The sequence below is a fragment of the Triticum aestivum genome, chromosome 5D (assembly GCF_018294505.1).
Source record: "Triticum aestivum cultivar Chinese Spring chromosome 5D, IWGSC CS RefSeq v2.1, whole genome shotgun sequence".
NCBI classification, from domain to species: Eukaryota; Viridiplantae; Streptophyta; class Magnoliopsida; order Poales; family Poaceae; genus Triticum; species Triticum aestivum.
The window spans coordinates 454,512,988-454,532,287 of NC_057808.1; the positions used below are offsets into that span (position 1 = coordinate 454,512,988).

Sequence of the window (19,300 nt, forward strand, 5' to 3'; positions counted from 1 at the left end):
GCCGCCCCGTCGCCCCCGTCGCCCCCCACCCGCCGCCCGGCGCCGCCCCGTCGCCCCCTCCACCCCGTCACCCCCCACCCTTCCGCCCCGTCGCCCCCACCCCTCCGCCCCGTCGCCCCCTCCGCCCCGTCGCCCCCCACCCCTCCGCCCGGCCAGCGCCACCCCGCCGCCCCAGAGCTGTGGCCCCGTCGCCACCATCGCCCGGCCAGCGCCCCTCCGTCGGCGAGCAACCCCACCGCCCGGCGCCCCTGGGCCCTGCCAGCGTGCCACAGGCCTCCCACCCCTGCCGCAGGTGAGCCCCGGTCACACCCCTCTTCTCCTTTTTTTTCTGTTTTTTCTGTTTTTCAGTTTAGATTACTTTTAGTTTAGTTTAGATTACTTTTAGTTTGGTTTTATATTTTGTTTAGTTTAGATTACTTTTAGTTTGGTCTTAGGTTTAGTTTAGTTTTAGGTTTATGTTTAGTAATGAAAAAACTAAGAATAATTAGAAGAAGAGGAGGAGAAGAAGAATAGCTAGGTTTAGGTGTAGTTTTTTCCTGTTTTGTTTTAGGTTACTTAGTGCTAGGTTTAAGAAGAGGAAAAAGAGGAAGAAGAAGAAGAAGAAGAAGAAGAAGAGGAGGAGGAGGAGAAGAAAGAAGAAGAAGAAGAAGAAGAAGAAGAAGAAGAAGAAAGAGGAGAGGAGGAGGAGGAGGAGGAGGAGGAGAAAGCTAGAGGAGAGGAGGAGAAGAAGAAGACCACCGACACCCCGACCCCAACCACCGACACCTGACACCCCGACCACCGACACCCCGACCCCAACGACCGACACCCCCACCCCGACGCGACACCCCGACACGACACCCCGACCCCGACACGACACCCCGACACGACACCCCGGCACGACACCCCGACACGACACGACACCCCGACACGACACGACACCCCGACCCCGACACGACACCCCGACACGACACCCCGGCACGACACCCCGACCCCGACACCCTGACACCACACCCACCCTTACCCCGACCACCGACACCCTGACACCACACCCCGACCCACACCCCGACCCCGACACCCTGACAGGGTCGTATATTTGTGAATTATTAGTTAGGTCATATATTTTTCGATTTTGTTATGAAAACATCATATATAATTGTGTTGATCGGGTAGATTTAAATGTGCAGTTGTTTCATCGCTGCGAGGTTTGGTAGTCGACGACCTCGCCGTGCGTTTGACGAGCTCTGCCCCTTCGTTCGTGGGTGAGCACAAATGACATGTCCTCCTCCACCGTTAATTATTTGCTCTGTTCCGGTGTTCGTGCCGATGAAACTTGATAGCTAGCTATATATGTGTCTTGAATCATCAGTATGCGTAACCAATATGTGTCTCCCGTTCGAAAGCGTCATAGTTATAAATATGCATGCATTTGCATATTTATAACCTTGATTCTTTTGAATTGTCCAACGCTATCCATGGACAGCCCGAGTATGTTTAGATTGGGTTCGTTTTCCCATATGCTTTGCTCCGGACCTGACGCATAAGTTTTGTCAGTGCCTCCCCTGTTGTTCTCCGGGTACACATCCTCTCTGTTTATTGCAGAGACGTGTATCAGGAGAACAGCGGGGAGGTGCTGCCGAAATTTTGCGTAGGATCCGGAGCATAGCATGGGAAAATGAACCCAATCTAAACATACTCGGGTGGGATTAGGACCTATCATTACCTATTAGAGTGTAGGTTGCATGGACGTAATAAAATTGACAAAGTAGATCAACTGATGAATATATTTGTTGTGTGTCTAGTAGCTCTGAAAGTCAAGATGAGTGATCGTGCGTGGATGTACACCGGTCACACTGGTCAGAACAAATGGAGCACTGAATGGTTCACAAAAACCAAGGGGTTTGTGCGAGCCGCATTTGCAAATGGCCAGAGGAAAACCTGGTGCCCCTGTTTACGGTGCGGCAATTGGGAAAAGAGGACAGAGGCTGAAATGGGCAAACACCTGCAGAAGAGTGGTTTTACGCCCGATTATACGGTGTGGACATTTCATGGTGAGTCTGCCCAACGTGACCGAGCTGAGGTGGATCGTGGTCGCACCGACGAGCATGGTACCGGGATGGAAAACATGGTGCAAGACTTCGATGATGCTCGGGATTCGGACGAGGAGATGGAGGAATCTGCAAAGGCCTTCACTGAAATGTTGGAGTCTTCAAAACGTCCGCTCCATGAGCACACTAAGCTTTGTCAGTTGGATGCCATCTCACAAGTAATGGCTTTGAAGGCTCAGTTCAACTTGGGCAGAGAATGCTACGATGCAATGATGACAGTATTTGGACGCTTTCTACCCAAAGGCCATGTAATGCCTGCAAACCTGTACCAGTCGGATAAAATCCTCCGTGCACTGAAGACGCCCTATGATAAGATACATGCCTGTGAGAAAGGATGTGTCTTGTTTAGGCTTGACTATGCGGACTTGAACTATTGTCCCATTTGCAAGTCTTCCAGGTATGTTGTGGTAGACAACGGTATGGGTGAGAAGACACAGACCAAAATCCCCGTTAGTGTTCTTCGGTATATGCCAATCGTACCAAGACTTCAACGTCTTTTCATGGTCGAAGAGACGGCCAGACAGATGACATGGCACAAAACGGGCAAAAGAACCGAACTAGATGCAGATGGGAATCTGATGATTGTACACACATCGGATGGTGTTGCGTGGAAAAAGTTTGATGAATTACATGCTGACAAAGCGGTAGATCCGAGGCATCCTCGAGTCGGCATCAGCACGGATGGGTTCAGTGTGTTTGGTATGACGGCAGCCCAATAAAGTTGTTGGCCCGTATTTGTCTTTCCACTCAATCCCCCCGGACAGATTATGCAAAGAAAGAACATTTTCCTGACGTTGATAATTCCAGGGCCCAACTATCCGGGGAAAAATGTGAATGTGTACATGCAGCCGCTTAAGGACGAATTGCAAGAAGCCTGGGATAATGGGTTCAAGACATACGACGCCTATAGCAAACGGAACTTCATAATGCGTGTATGGTACATGTACTCGACGCATGACTTGCCGGCGTATGCGCTATCCGTTGGCTGGTGTGTGCATGGAAGGTTCCCGTGCCCCACATGCAAGGGAGCTCTTGAGCTCCGTCCTTGGAGTTCTTTGCCGGCAAAACTTCCCGGGGTTTGTCACGTTGCCTGGTGAGGGTCGGCTTCCAGAGCTTGGATTGAGCTGGGAGCACTACTTGGCTGCCCCGGCCCCGCCGGATGAGATTATCGACGGTGTCTTGTGCGACACGAGGGCAGACATGGTGATCAGAAAGTTCTGGGTAATTTCTCCTTTACACATTTAAAAATCTTCAACTAGCTAGTTATTAATTGTACTAATCAATATTGTCTCATTTGATTGCAGACATTCTACAGGTGTGAGGAGGGATACGAGGAGGACGCGGCACATGTTATCGAGAACGCCTGCAAGCGCCTACTACAGAACTTACGGCACGAGGCTCGGGTGCAGGCTGTTCGAGACTACTACGCCTTGCGTGGTATCAAGAAGACCAAGCCAGCGTGCCGCGATAAGTTCCTGAGTAAGGAGCAGTACATGAAGGTAATTCTTAAGGCCTTCTACTTAAGTTCCTTCATTTAGTAATTCTTAGCCGTAGCGCTCAAGTTTCTATTTGCTAACTTAGGCGCCTCCGAGATGGTGTGCGGATCGGATGGATTGTTGGGAGGTGTTGGTCGATGAGTGGTGCTCAAAAGAATGGCTAGCCCTCCACAACGAGGCCAAGGACAAACGTGCCCAAATGGAAGGTGTGCCACACCATCAAGGCAGCTCCAACTTATATCAGTTCGGGCGGAACTGGGTATGTGGTTTGCTTCATGATTCATGCAATTCATTCATCATGCTAGCTTGAGCCCTTTAATTACTAATTTACATTGTTTCTCTCTTTCAGGCACGCCACAATAAGGTGGATAAGGTGCCAGAGGTGTACGACCTGTATGCCATGGCCCACACTGCCTCTTTCAAGAAAGTCAAGGCTTTCTCTCAGTCTGACCTCGACTAGCTCGTGAGATATAGAGATGAGGGGAAGGCGAGGAAAGGGGAGGACTTTAACCCGAGCCAGGGTCCCATTGATCCAGAGCTGGTGATGATATCTGGTGGCGGGAGGTCCCATGGCTCCATAGCCATTGGAGATGGACTTATCCGTTGTCCTAGCACTCTCCCGGAGATCAAGGCGCGCCAGTCAAGCTCCGCTCCTGAGATAAGGCCTCGTGAACGGCTAGTGCAACTCGCCATCAAGGTTAGTGATACGTACTCAGCTATCTTTCTCCATTACATTGTGTGCGCTTCCATCAATGATTACAAATGGTCATGTGAGTGGTGTTGTAGGCTGCTATACAGAGTGAGAGAGATAGAATGGAGAAACTTCTGGCGGAGGCGGCGGAGAGGCAGCGGGAGTTGGAGGAGAGGACGACAAAGATGTTGGAGGAGGAGAGGGCACGGAATGACATGCAGGCAAGGGCCATGTACGAGCTCCTTGTGGTAAGTTTCTTCTTCAGATTAGCCAAAACATTCATGTAGTGTTTGTCTCATTACTAACTAGTATGACTGAGTCGTCAAAACCAAATGTGCAGTCTGTGTGCGAGAAGACCGGTCAGACCGCTCCGCCGATGCCAGTGATTGCTCCTGGGACCACGGTGAGTTTAATTTGAATGGACATTACTTGCTAGTCTTAACATTTGAGTGTCATCATGCTAACAAGACATTGGGAATTATCTTTGGTGCAGCGTAACTCCAGACAAGCATCGCACGATCCTTCTCCAGCTACCGACACGAGCCAGCCCGCTCCTACACCTCCTGGATCATGGTAAGTTTATCTAGTGTTTTGCTTAACACATGCATAAAGACCTAGACTTAGCTTTATTTCCTACAATGCTTACCATAATGACCTAGACTTAGCTTCTTCTCCTCCAAAATGACTTAATAAGCTTACTGACCTCCAAAACCATCCATTTTACCTAAGTTAGCTCTAAAACAATCTGTACTTAGCTTACTTATGTCAAAAATTGCATAATTAGCTTAGTTAGCTCATAAATGATCCATTTTACCTAAGTTAGCTCTAAAATGACCCATTTTACCTTGTTTAGCTTATAAATGATCCAATTCATCCAAGTTAGCTCAAAAATGACCCATTTTACCTAGATTAGCTCCTAAATGATCCATTTTACCTACGTTAGCTTTAAAATGACCCATTTCACCTAGGTTAACTCCAAAATGACCCATCTTACCTAGGTTATCTAATAAACGATCCATTTTAACTAATTTAGCTCATAAACGATCCATTTCACCAAGTTAGCTAAAAACGATCCATTTCACCTAAATTAGCTCATAAATGATCCATTTCACCTAAGTTAGCTCAAAAACGATCCATTTCAACTAAGTTAGCTCATAAATGATCCATTTCACCTAAGTTAGCTAAAAAAGATCCATTTCACCTTAGTTACCTCAAAAACGATCCATTTGACCTTAGTTAGCTCATAAACGACCCATTTCAACTAAGTTAGCTCATAAATGATCCATTTCACCTTAGCTAGCTCATAAACGACCCATTTCAACTTAGTTAGCTCATATATGATCCATTTCACGTAAGTTAGCTCATAAATGACATACTCTTCTTGTTCTAGTCTTCTTCTTGTTCTAGTCTTCTTCTTGTTCTACTCTTCTTGTTCTAGTCTTCTTATTCTAGACACCTATTTCTAACTTTCTTATTTTGCCATTTTGCATATTTCATTCACTTCATGGAAGCTAGCTTGCTATGGAGTGCTTGTTTATGTATGGATGGAACTTGTTTATGTATGAATTGATGGATGGAACTTGCTTATGTAATATGTATGGATGGAACTTGCTTATGTATGAATGGATTGAACTTGCTTATGTATGAATGTATGGAGCTTATGTGCTGGATATATGTGATATGAATGCCTGTGAAATATATCTATATTATGTCATATATATTTGCTGTGAAAATTGTTGGATTTAATAAAAAACAGAAAAAAGAGCCAATATGCAGGCTCTTTGCCGTCTGCCACCGACGGCAACGGGCTCTTTGCCGTCTGCCGCGGACGGCAAAGAAGCCACGTGGCATCCAGCTGTGCTTCCTGGGAGCTGACCCATTTGGTCAGTTTGCCTACAGTGGCAGACGGCAAAGAGTAAACAATTTTGCCGTCAGCGGCGGACGGCAAAGGCCTGCCATGTAGTGACGTGTAGATGACAACATACGGCGGACGGCAAAGACACTAGAAAGTTTGCCGTCTGCCGCGGACGGCTAAGGCCTGCCGTTAGCCACTTAACGGACTGACAGCGCAATTATTGCCGTCCGCGGCAGACAGCAAAGGGCCTTTGCCGTCAGCCGCCCGGAAGCAGACGGCAAAGTAGCTCTTTACCGTAGCCTACTTTGCCGGGGCCTTTTGCCGTCCGCGGCTGACGGCAAAGGCCTTTGCCGTCCGCCGTTCATGCCTTTGCCGTCCGCCGTGGCAGACGGCAAAATAGCTGATTCATGTAGTGCTATTTTCCTAAGGAAACACCTCCTTCAGTAGAGTTTCATATATAAGATGTTGTTAAGAAGATGCCACTAGATGAATTTTGCAAGGTTTGCAAAATACCCTTCGAGGGTACCTTAGATGAACCACATCGAAAAAGATGTGGATGGATTTATTGACACTATTACTGTAAGGGAAACCAGGAAGGTTTCCGATGCAAGAATCACTAGCATACATTTTTCTGTTTTACGCTACTTTGCCATATTTGCTAGTCATTGCTTGATTGGTCGCGGAAACTATGGAAACCTTAGTGTTCCTGATATTATCATCTTGTTCCATGGTTTATTTTCCGATAACACTGTTAGTATGGGCGGTATTATTGCTAAACGGTTAAGTCTGAACCGTACTAAGGGTCCCATCTTTGGAGGTATTTATGCTTCACGCCTTGCTGCGCACTATAACGTACCTATTAGGCACTATGAAAAGGAAGAAAAATTGCTGCCCACTCCTTATTTAGATTATAAGAGTATGGTAGCGCATGACTTTATTGTTAAGAACAAGGAAGGGGAGCTTAAATACAAATTGTTATTTGATAAACATCACCCTGAGACTATTAGCTTACCTGCTCCTTCCTTATTTAATTTATCTGCATGCCCGTATCTCGTTCCGTGGATGGCCATTTACGCCTACAGGAACCCTACACCAGCCACGGAGCCGGAACCACAATTTGAGCCTCCACGACAGTCTGATTACTTTTGGGATCCGGAGATGACTGCCAGCCAGTGGCAGTCAGAGTCTTCTTCATCTCAGTACGACCCCAGCTACAACTATGGATATCCGCCAGGCCATCCGTGGCAATAAACCAACTTAGGCCAAAAGCCTAAGCTTGGGGGAGTACGTATCTCTCACCGACATTACATTTATGTTCACACACTCATTGCTAGATGTCGGTGCTCATACTTTTTCACTGTAATATCCATGCTAGTTTATTTTCTTTTTCTTGCTTTCTTCTTGTGTGTTTGTTAAACCTTAAGAAAAACCAAAAAAATAGTAATAGCTTTTAGTTAGTTTACTTTTCTTGCTGTAGTAGTAATAATTAAAAAGAAAACGCAAAAAGATTTCTTGTTCTTCTTTTGCTTGTTGGGAGCTTTCCCGTGTAAATAGTTTTATTTCTTTTCTTTTCTTTGGGGGTCGATAGGAGAAGACCATGATTAAATTGTTGAAGTGGCTCTTATATGCATTATTGTTGATTTAACCAATAGTCCATATTGCCTTGTCTTCTCCTGTTTATTGAATGCTCACAGATTCCAGCTTAGTCCAATGCACGTGCACTCTTATTATTTTCACATCGTTCGGTCGTGCAAGTGAAAGGCAATTATGACGATATATGATGGACTGACTGAGATGAGAAGCTGGTATGAACTCGACCTCTCTTGTTTTTGTAAATATGATGAGTTCATCGTTCCTGATTCAGCCGATTATGAATAAACATGTTTGCAATGACAATTAGAGATCATAGTTGCTTATGCCATGATTGATTAGCTATGAGTTATAATGGTTTACCTTGCGTGCCAACATGCTATTAAAATGGTTGTGATGTGGTATAGTGGGGTGGTATCCTCCTTTGAATGATTTAAGTGACTCGACTTGGCACATGTTCACACATGTAGTTGAAACAAATCAACATAGCCTTCACGATATTTATGTTCATGGTGGATTATATCCTACTCATGCTTGCACTCAATGTTTATTAATTTTAATGCATGTTCATGACTGTTGTCGCTCTCTAGTTGGTCGCTTCCCAGTCTTTTGCTAGCCTTCACTTGTACTAAGCGGGAATACTGCTTGTGCATCCAATCCCTTAAACCCCAAAGTTATTCCATATGAGTCCACTATACCTTCCTATATGCGGTATCTACCTGCCGTTCCAAGTAAATTTGTATGTGCCAAACTCTAAACCTTCAAATAAACATTCTGTTTTGTATGCTCGAATAGCTCATGTATCAACTAGGGCTGTCCGTATCTTCCATGCTAGGCGGGTTATTCTCAAGAGGAGTGGACTCCGCTCCTCACTCACGAGAAAATGGCTGGTCACCGGGATGCCCAGTCCCATGCTTTATGCAAACTAAATCACAATAATTGCAAACAAAACTCCCCGTGGGACTGTTGCTAGTTGGAGACACTCATTGTTTCGAGCAAGTCATGGATTGATGCTTGTTGGTGGAGGGGGAGTATAAACTTTACCATTCTATTTGGGAACCGCCTATAATGTGTGTAGCATGGAAGATATCGCCATCTCTTGGTTGTTATGTTGACAATGAAAGTATGTCGCTCAAAATATTATTTATCTCTATTTCAAAACCGAGCTCTGGCACCTCTACAAATCCCTGCTTCCCTCTGCGAAGGGCCTATCTATTTACTTTTATGTTGAGTCATCACCCTCTTATTAAAAAGCACTAGCTGGAGAGCGCTGCTGTCATTTGCATCTATGACTATTAATTTATATTGGGTATGACTATGATTAGATCTCTTTTGCCATGAATTACAATGTCTAGTCAGTCCTTGATCTTTAAAGGTGCTCTGCATTTATGTTTTGCGGTCTCAGAAAGGGCTAGCGAGATACCATCCTGTTATATCATATTATGATTGTTTTGAGAAAGTGTTGTCATCCGAGATTATTATTATGGCTCGCTAGTTGATTATGCCATTGATATGAGTAAACATGAGACCTAAGAGTTATTGTGAATGTGGTTAGTCATAATCTTTGCTGAAAACTTGAATGCTGGCTTTACATATTTACAACAACAAGAGAAAACAGAGTTTGTAAAAGTTTTTCTTTATCACTTTTAGTTTGTCAACTGAATTGCTTGAGGACAAGCAAAGGTTTAAGCTTGGGGGAGTTGATATGTCTCCGTCGTATCTCCTTTTCCAAACACTTTTGCCCTTGTTTTGGACTCTAACTTGCATGATTTGAATGGAACTAACCCGGACTAACGCTGTTTCAGCAGACTTTCCATGGTGTTATTTATGTGCAGAAACAAAAGTTCTCGGAATGACCTGAAACTCCACGGAACGTCTATTTGGAAATAATAAAAAATCCTTGCAAAAGATGAAGACCAGGGGGGCCACACCCTAGCCACGAGGGTGGGGGTGCGCCCCCTACCTCGTGGGCCCCCTGGAGCTCCTCCGACCTCAACTCCAACTCTATATATTTGCTTTCGGGGAGAAAAAAATCAGAGAGAAGAATTCATCGCGTTTTACGATACGGAGCCACCGCCAAGCCCTAAAACCTCTCGGGAGGGCTGATCTGGAGTCCGTTCGGGGCTCCGGAGAGGGGGATTCGTCGCCATCGTCATCATCAACCATCCTCCATCACCAACTTCATGATGCTCACCGCCGTGCATGAGTAATTCCATTGTAGGCTTGCTGGACGGTGATGGGTTGGATGAGATCTATCATGTAATCGAGTTAGTTTTGTTAGGGTTTGATCCCTAGTATCCACTATGTTCTGAGATTGATGTTGCTATGACTTTGCTATGCTTAATGCTTGTCACTAGGGCCCGAGTGCCATGATTTCAGATCTGAACCTATTATGTTTTCATGAATATATGTGAGTTCTTGATCCTATCTTGCAAGTCTATAGTCACCTACTATGTGTTATGATCCGGCAACCCCGAAGTGATAATAATCGGGACCACTCCCGGTGATGACCATACTTTGAGGAGTTCATGTATTCACTATGTGCTAATGCTTTGTTCCGGTACTCTATTGAAAGGAGGCCTTAATATCCCTTAATTTCCATTAGGACCCCGCTGCCACGGGAGGGTAGGACAAAAGATGTCATGCAAGTTCTTTTCCATAAGCACGTATGACTATATTCGGAATACATGCCTACATTACATTGATGAATGGGAGCTAGTTCTGTGTCACCCTATGTTATGATTGTTACATGATGAACCGCATCCGGCATAATTCTCCATCACCGATCCAATGCCTACGAGCTTTTCACATATTGTTCTTCGCTTATTTACTTTTCCGTTGCTACTGTTACAATCACTACAAAACACCAAAAATATTACTTTTGCTACCGTTACCACTACTATCATATTACTTTGCTACTAAATATTTTGCTGCAGATACTAAGTTATCCAGGTGTGGTTGAATTGACAACTCAGCTGCTAATACTTGAGAATATTCTTTGGCTCCCCTTGTGTCGAATCAATAAATTTGGGTTGAATACTCTACCCTCGAAAATTGTTGTGATCCCCTATACTTGTGGGTTATCCCTAACAAAGTATGCAAGCTCCAGCGATTCATCTATGGACTGGTGCAAGCATCTCGGAGTTGGAGTATACGCTTTGATAAGTTGATCAAAGCATATAGTTTTATACAGACTTGCGGTGAAGCCTGTATTTACAAGAAAGTGAGTGGGAACACTACAACCTTTCTGATAAATATATGTGAATGACATATTGTTGATCGGAAATAATGTAGAATTTTCTGCAAAGCATAAAGGAGTTTTTGAAAGGAGTTTTTCAAAGAAAGACCTCGGTGAAGCAGCTTACATATTGGGCATCAAGATCTATAGAGATAGATCAAGACGCTTGATAAGATTTTTCAATGAGTACATACCTTGACAAGTTTTCGAAGTAGTTCAAAATGGAACAGTCAAAGAAAGAGTTCTTGGCTCTGTTGCAAGGTGTGAAGTTGAGTAAGACTCAATGCCCGACCACGACAGAAGATAGAGAGAGAATGAAAGTCATTCCCTATGCCTCAGCCATAGGTTCTATAAAGTATTCCATGCTGTGTACCAGACCTATTGTATACCCTGCCCTGAGTTTGGAAAGGGAGTACAATTTTGATCTAGGAGTAGATCACTCGACAACGGTTAAAATTATCCTTAGAGGACTAAGGAAATATTTCTCGGTTATGGAGGTGATAAAGAGTTCGTCGTAAAGAGTTACGTCCATGCAAGCTTTGACACCGATCTGGATGACTCTAAGTAACAATCCAGATACATATTAAAACTAGGAGCAATTAGCTAAAGTAGCTCCGTGCAGAGCATTGTAGACATAGAAATTTGCAAAATACATACGGATCTGAATTTGGCAGACTCGTTGACTAAACTTCTCTCACAAGCAAAACATGATCACACCTTAGTACTCTTTTGGGTGTTAATCACATGGCGATGTGAACTAGATTACTGACTCTAGTAAACCCTTTGAGTGTTGGTCACATGGCGATGTATGGGTGTTAATCACATGGTGATGTGAACTATTGGTGTTAAATCACATGGGGATGTGAACTAGATTATTGACTCTAGTGCAAGTGGGAGACCAAAGGAAATATGCCCTAGAGGCAATAATAAAGTTATTATTTATTTTCTTATTTCATGATAAATTTTTATTATTCATGCTAGAATTGTATTAACCGAAAACTTAGTACATGTGTGAATACATAGACAAACAGAGTGTCCCTAGTATGCCTCTACTTGACTAGCTCGTTAATCAAAGATGGTTAAGTTTCCTAGCCATAGACATGTGTTGTCATTTGATGAACGGGATCACATCATTAGAGAATGATGTGATGGACAAGACCCATTCGTTAGCTTATCATTATGATCGTTTCAGTTTCATTGCTACTGCTTTCTTCATGACTTATACATGTTCCTCAGACTATGAGATTATGCAACTCCCGAATACCGGAGGAACACCTTGTGTGCTATCAAACGTCACAACATAACTGGGTGATTATAAAGATGCTCTACAGGTGTCTCCGAAGGTGTTTGTTGGGTTGGCATAGATCGAGATTAGGATTTGTCACTCCGTGTATCGGAGAGGTATCTCTGGGCCCTCTCGGTAATGCACATCACTATAAGCCTTGCAAGCAATCTGACTAATGAGTTAGTTGCGGGATGATGCATTACGGAACGAGTAAAGAGACTTGCCGGTAACAAGATTGAACTAGGTATGATGATACCGACGATCGAATCTCGGGCCAGTAACATACCGATGACAAAGGGAACAACGTATGTTGTTATGCGGTTTGACCGATAAAGATCTTCGTAGAATATGTAGGAGCCAATATGAGCATCCAGGTTCCGCTATTGGTTATTGACCGGAGATGTGTCTCGGTCATGTCTACATAGTTCCCGAACCCGTAGGGTCCGCACGCTTAACGTTCGATGACGATTTGTATTATGAGTTATGTGATTTGATGTACCGAAGGTTGTTCGGAGTCCCGGATGAGATCACGGACATGACGAGGAGTCTCTAAATGGTCGAGAGGTAAAGATTCATATATTGGAAGGTTGCATTCGGACATCGGAATGGTTCCGATTGATTCGGGCATTTTTTTCCGGAGTACCGGGAGGTTACCGGAACCCCCGGGGAAAGATATGGGCCTTATGGGCCATAGGAGGGAGGCTAACCAGCCCACAAGGGGCTGGTGCGCCCCCCACAAGGGAGGAGGCTGAATTGGACTTGGGAAGGGGGCGTCACCCCCTATCCTTCTCCTACTCCCTCTCCTTCCCCTTTTCCCCCTCCGGTAGAAGGAAAAAAGGGTGGGGCCGAATCCTACTAGGACTGGAGTCCTAGTAGGACTCCCCTCTCCCTGGCGCGCCCCTTGTTGGCCGGCCTCCTCCTCCCCTCCTCTATATACGGGAGCAAGGGGCACCCAAAAGGCACAAGAGACAATCTCTTAGCCGTGTGCGGTGCCCCCCTCCACTGTTCAGACACCTCGGTCATATCGTCGTACTGCTTAGGCGAAGCCCCGCGCCGGTAACTTCATCATCACCGTCACCACGCCATCGTGCTGACGAAACTCTCCCTCGGCCTTAACTGGATCAAGAGTTCGAGGGACGTCATCGAGCTGAATGTGTGTAGATCGCGGAGGTGTCGTGCGTTCGGTACTTGGATCGGTTGGATCGCGAAGACGTTCGACTACATCAACCGCGTTACTAAACGCTTCCGCTTTCGGTCTACGAGGGTACGTAGACACACTCTCTCCGCTCGTTGCTATGCTTCTCCTAGATAGATCTTGCGTGATCATAGGCAAAATTTTGAAATTACTGCGTTCCCCAACACTACCCCCTACTAGTTTGGCCAACACCCTTTTGTCCTCATCTCTTATGCTTTGTCCTAGCAAACCACTTGCCATCTTTGTAAGGCAACTCTAGTGACCCCCCCCCCCGGTCGCCGACTTTTTTTAGCGTCGAAACCCTAACAATAAGGCCATCACCAACCCTAAAATGGATTCTAGTCCAACCAATTTTCACCCCCTCTTATTCTCTGTCCTAACTTTGCCCTCCACTTTGACTCACATCTTCTCCCATGCTATGGTTCTCTCCACGATTACTTCTTCATATATTCAAATAAATATTTCCTCGCTTGATCTATATTCTTCCGCTCACACTACAAACACATTTATCTCTTTTCCATGTCGTCGACGTCGATGAATTCCAAGATAATACGATGACTTCATGCAAGGTACAAGATGTGCTATCATGACTCCGTGTGTTGTTGGTAGGGAGAGCACATACATTGGCTACTACTCATGCGATAGTCAATCTCATGGTGAAACTCCTTCGCCGTGTTGTCCTTGCTACTTTGCGAAGGATCCCTAAGCATAGTCCTGTTTGATGTATGTTCTCCCTGAGTTCACTTCCTCTTGTGCAATGGAGCAGTTCAAGGAATGCTTCTAACCAATTTGCAGCAACATAGATAGTCTCCCTTGTGTTGTAAGGAAAAAAGAAAACTTTGTGGATGGTTAACCCTACTAAAGAAGATGCAAAAGAGCCATCCTTAGTGTATCACAGAAGGTCGCAGCTCAAACATTTTCCAGTTTACTAAATTATAGTCCTGCCTTTCTAAAAGAAAGTCCTTTCGTCCAGATATATAAGAGGAATTTGATCCGTCAAGACAAGGCTTTGATCAACACTTAATTTTACACTTATGTATCTTATTTCACATATATTACTGTCATTTACTCATTTATCTTCAGAAAATATTTGCTTATTATTGCAGTTGTGATTCAGCATCACATAAAGTAAATATGAATGACCCTCATGGATTAGCTTGTCGCGGTGCGACAGCTTTGCCTCCCCCTCTTTCACCTATGATTTATTATCTGTTAAAAAAGCACATCTAAGTCCTATGTCATTGATCTTAGTCGAGATTCGTGTGGATATTTTCTTTTTCTTTCTTCTTTTTCTCTTTGTGCTTGATTCACTCACTTAGATATGCAATAACTAGGGCACATCTAGACACACCCGTATGTTAATGTGTTTGGGGTTTTCACCTATGATTTATTATGTTTGAAGAGCTTTGTACTTTCAGTGAAGTTTTATAATAGATCTAGGTCCTTCTACACACACAAAAAAAACTCGGGGACTTTAAAAACATTAGCACTTGTCATTTGATCAATAAAGCCCAAAACCTTATATACTTTGACAAGCAAAAATATGTCCTGTAAAACCGAGAGAAGAAAGTAATAATAACAAAAGAAAAACGAAATTTATGCTGCCGGTACAGAGACAGCATGGAAAAGCCGGCCGCGGGGCCCCACTCCCGCGATCTAAACAAGCAGAGAAAAACAAAGGAGGGCCCCACCGCGGTGACCCACCCGCGCCTCCCCTCCCCAACGTTTTTCTGCCCCTATTTATGCCCGAGACCTGCACCCCTCTCTCTCCTCGTGCCTCCCTCCACTGTCCCCTCCCCCACAACCTCTCTCTCCCCACCATCTCCTCCCCTGACTCTCAACAAATCGAGCGAAACTCCCGGCAAAATCCGACGAATTCAAGGCTTTCCTGACCGATCCGGCGCGAGGATTCCTCAGTTCGTCTTGGTGTGCTGTGGTTCGTCTTCTTGGAGCAGAGGCACACGGGGTGTGGGTGTTCTTGCGACATTTCGGTCGGTTCTTGGTGGCCGAGCCGAGGCTTTTTCCTCTCCTCCTCCGCGCGATTCGGCCGGGCTTCGTCGAGGGGGTTCCAACGCGGCCTAGATGGTGGCGAGGATGATGCGGTGGCCGCGGCCGCCCCAGGCGCGCAAGTTCCGCGTCCGGCTGGTGGTGCGGCGGGCGGAGGGGCTGCCGCCGTCCGTGGAGCCCGCGGGACAGGAGCAGAGGGTCGCGGCGGAGGTCAGGTGGAAGGGGCCGAGGGCGTCCGGCCTCGGCTCGCTGCGGCGCGCGGTGCGGCGCAACCGCACCAGGGGCGAGGAGCTGGCCGCCTCCGGGGCCGTGGCGTGGGAGGAGGGGTTCGAGAGCGCCGTCACGCTCGCGGCCGCGTCTCACCGGGAGGCGGCCGCGTTCCAGCCGTGGGAGCTCGCCTTCACCGTCTTCACCGTGAGTATCTCCTCTCCACTCCTTGCTGGAACTGGATTCCATTGCCTTCTCTTGATTGTTAATTATCTCATCCTTAGAGTAAAATTATTATTTTTCAGTTGCTTGAACGAATATTTGTAGTTGGTGGCCGTCAATGGATCAATCATAGCGTGCAACTGTATTCCTGTTAATATGGAGCAAAAACTGATAGTAACATTACACCTTATGAAGATATGGAGTATTATGTTTACCAGTAACGATAACTACAGTTGCTTTTCTGTGTGACCATAGTATCATGTTTCCTGCTCTCAAATAACCCCTTCCAGAATGAATTTATATTATAGCCTTGTGATCTAGTTGAATTTCACGATTACAAGTTCATAAGTCATAACCCTGGACACCATCCCATTTTTGGGCGTCACAAACAATTGCAAATTATCCTTAGCAAGTTGGCATATTTTCTTTTGAGTCATTTCTTACAGCCAGTTTGTTTGAGTGACTTCAGCAGGGAATCTGATATGCCTTGTTCTTCTTTTCCTCGTGGCAGGATGTGAACAAAGGCCCAAAGACTAAACCAACAATTCTGGGAACCGCTTCCCTTAGCCTAGCAGATTATGCATCAGCAGCCGAAGAGGATATTGAGATAATTCTCCCTTTGTCCGTGCCCTCTGGTGCGCCTGAGTCTGCTCCGTCCCTTCATGTGAGTTTTTGTTGTGAACAACAAGCTTCTAGCTAATGATTCTCGGCGTAAAAAAGAAAAACTCATTTTAATTGCCACCTGTGTGTCTGACATCCTCTTTTTCATTGCAGCTCACTCTGAGTATGGTGGAACTGAGAGCTCATCAAGAAACCTCTGACGCTTCACAACGGTCTGCTGTGGCCGCTCCGTTATCCCCGTCATCTTGTGATTCTGTCCCTGGAGGAAAAGATGAGGTTTCAGTCATTAAAGCAGGGCTAAGAAAGGTAAAAATCCTCAGGCATATAGTGTCAGCTCGACGGTCCAAGAAGACGTTCCAAAGCGATGAAGGCAGTGAAGATAATTGCTATATTCACAGTGATGGTACTGAATATCCATATGGTACCGAGCCTGTGGATGAAGATCTTGATGATAGAACACATGAAGATGAAGTTGCGGATTCAACTATCAGGAAATCGTTCAGTTATGGTTCACTGCAGTCTGTCAACCATGTTGGTGACCATGAGGACTGGGTCTATTACAGTCACCGGAAATCTGATGCCGGTTACCATGTAGATGAACCACAGTCATCAACTGCTGTGGGAACTGTGTTGCCAGCTGTAAAACGGAGTATCCTTCCTTGGAGAAAGAGGAAACTGGGTTTACGGTCACTAAAGGCTAAAGGTGAACCTCTGTTGAAGAGAGCAAATGGAGAAGAGGGAGGTGATGATATTGACCATGATCGACGGCTGCTAACCTCTTCCGATGGATCACAGGTAAAATTTCCTTTTTCTTTTCACTGCGTTAAAAAAATAATAATCAGCATCCTGTTCTTAGCCGAGAGGCCTTGTTTGTATACCACAGAACTGTTTTTGAATGTCCGTGGCTTTTGCTGAACAATATTTCTTTCAATTGCAGCGATCAAGAAGTGAAGATGGGTCAGTTCATGGTATGATGTCAGAATTTGGCGATGACAATTTTGTTGTGGGGAACTGGGAATCAAAGGAGGTACTTAGCCGTGATGGTCATATGAGGCTTTCTTCCCAGGTGTTCTTTGCGTCAATAGACCAGAGAAGTGAGCGGGTTGCTGGGGCGAGTGCATGCACGTCACTTGTGGCTGTCATTGCAGACTGGTTCCAGGCAAATCAGAATCTGATGCCTATCCAGTCGCAGTTTGATAACCTGATCCGAGAAGGATCACTAGAGTGGAGAAACCTTTGCGAGAACAAGACATACCGAGAGCGTTTTCCTGACAAGCACTTTGATCTTGAAACTGTCCTTGATGCCAAGACCCGGCCACTCACAGTCTCCCCCAGCAAGTCATTTATCGGATTCTTCGTACCCGAAGGAGCTGATGACATGGGAGGACTTGACTTCCTCAATGATGCCATGTCCTTTGATAACATCTGGGATGAGATCAGCCAGGCAGCAGAGGCCTCATCCAGTGACAACCCTAACCTATATATAGTGAGCTGGAATGACCACTTCTTTCTCCTCAAGGTTGAGCGTGATGCATATTACATCATCGACACGCTTGGAGAAAGGTTCTACGAAGGATGCAGCCAGGCCTACATTTTGAAATTTGACGACACCACCATGATTCACAAGGTGTCCGGCGAGAAGAAGGCGCAACCTAGCCCCGACTCAAGCGGGCCGCTGAAGGGTTCTTCAGCGAGCTCCTCGTCGGGGCAGGACAGCGAAGACGACGACGCCGAGGAGAACGTACTCGTGTCGAAGGGCAAGGAGTCGTGCAAAGAGTACATCAAGAGCTTCTTGGCGGCCATACCGATCAGGGAGCTACAGGGGGACATCAAGAGGGGAACGGTGGCATCAACACCGCTGCACCACCGCCTCCAGATCGAGTTCCACTACACCGAGGCGGTCCCGGCAGAGGTTGCCCCGCCGCCTCAAGCCCTCGCCATCGAAGCCCCGTTCGAGTTCTCGTGGCCCGAGCCACCGCCGGCGATGGAGCTCGCCCTAGCACCCGCGGTCGCCGTCGCATAGCTTGCCACTGCGCTGGCTGAGTTTTTTCCATGGAGGGGAACCTACTCGAAGATTTTGCTGCCTTTTTTCCCCCTGTACGTGCTCGTTCATGTCTAATATGACCTGACTAGTATAGAGTTCCTGTCACAGGCATCGGAGCCAGCCGCCTGCATTTGTACAAAGAGGCGATTGCTCCTGCCTATCTTGTATTAACCGACCGACCTTTGTAATCGCGCATAACCCTTGTACTAATCGATGAGGAATGCCATCATGTTACTCAAGTTTTGACCTTGTTTCTGTATGCAAACTTGGTGCGAGGAGCAGAGATTGCTGAAACTCTGAACCGTCTGTCGATGCTGCCTGAAAATGACTGCCCCCTGAAAATGACTGCCCGTTCTTGCTGAAATGCTGTTGCTGAAACTTTTTTGGCTCGTGCCGGTGCTGTGGCTTCTTGACGGTGAGGCATCGTCCAGACGTGCTGGTTTACCGGAACCAAAGCTGTCACCAGCGTGAAGTACATCTTCAGTGAATGCGACACACGAGCTGCTGCGAGATGTGGATCAAAAGCGTCCTCCAATCTTTTTCTGGATCGTCATGTGATCTCGCCAACTCGTGATACTGTTAAATGGCAGTTGATTCTTTTAGGCACCTTTTGATGAATACCGGCAAATTTGGAACTTTCGCTAGAGAACATTGGTATCGCGGGCCTGAGTTTTAGTTTGTAGTGGAGTAACTCGTTTCGTCACATGCTGACTTTTAAATAATTTTGCCGCTAGAAAAACCTTTGATTTGTCTGAATATAAT

At 45.9% G+C, this 19,300-nt stretch overlaps 1 protein-coding gene across 1 annotated transcript; it reads left to right on the plus strand.

Annotated features, from left to right (window-relative positions):
- The first annotated feature begins 15,210 nt into the window (after window positions 1-15,210).
- Window positions 15,211-18,777, plus strand: LOC123122699 (uncharacterized). The gene is made up of 4 exons (XM_044543021.1): window positions 15,211-15,858; window positions 16,385-16,537; window positions 16,648-17,289; window positions 17,432-18,777. Exons 1-4 carry the CDS (start codon window positions 15,520-15,522, stop codon window positions 18,515-18,517), a joined length of 2,220 nt encoding a protein of 739 aa, XP_044398956.1. The 5' UTR covers window positions 15,211-15,519; the 3' UTR covers window positions 18,518-18,777.
- Window positions 18,778-19,300: the final 523 nt, after the last annotated feature.

Excerpts from the sequence above, each read along its gene's own strand:
- LOC123122699 (XM_044543021.1), top strand. The coding sequence starts at position 15,520 with ATGGTGGCGAGGATGATGCGGTGGCCGCGGCCGCCCCAGGCGCGCAAG. Across the intron at positions 15,859-16,384 it reads TCGCCTTCACCGTCTTCACC|GATGTGAACAAAGGCCCAAA; the intron begins GTGAGTATCTCC and ends TCCTCGTGGCAG. Across the intron at positions 17,290-17,431 it reads CCTCTTCCGATGGATCACAG|CGATCAAGAAGTGAAGATGG; the intron begins GTAAAATTTCCT and ends TTTCAATTGCAG.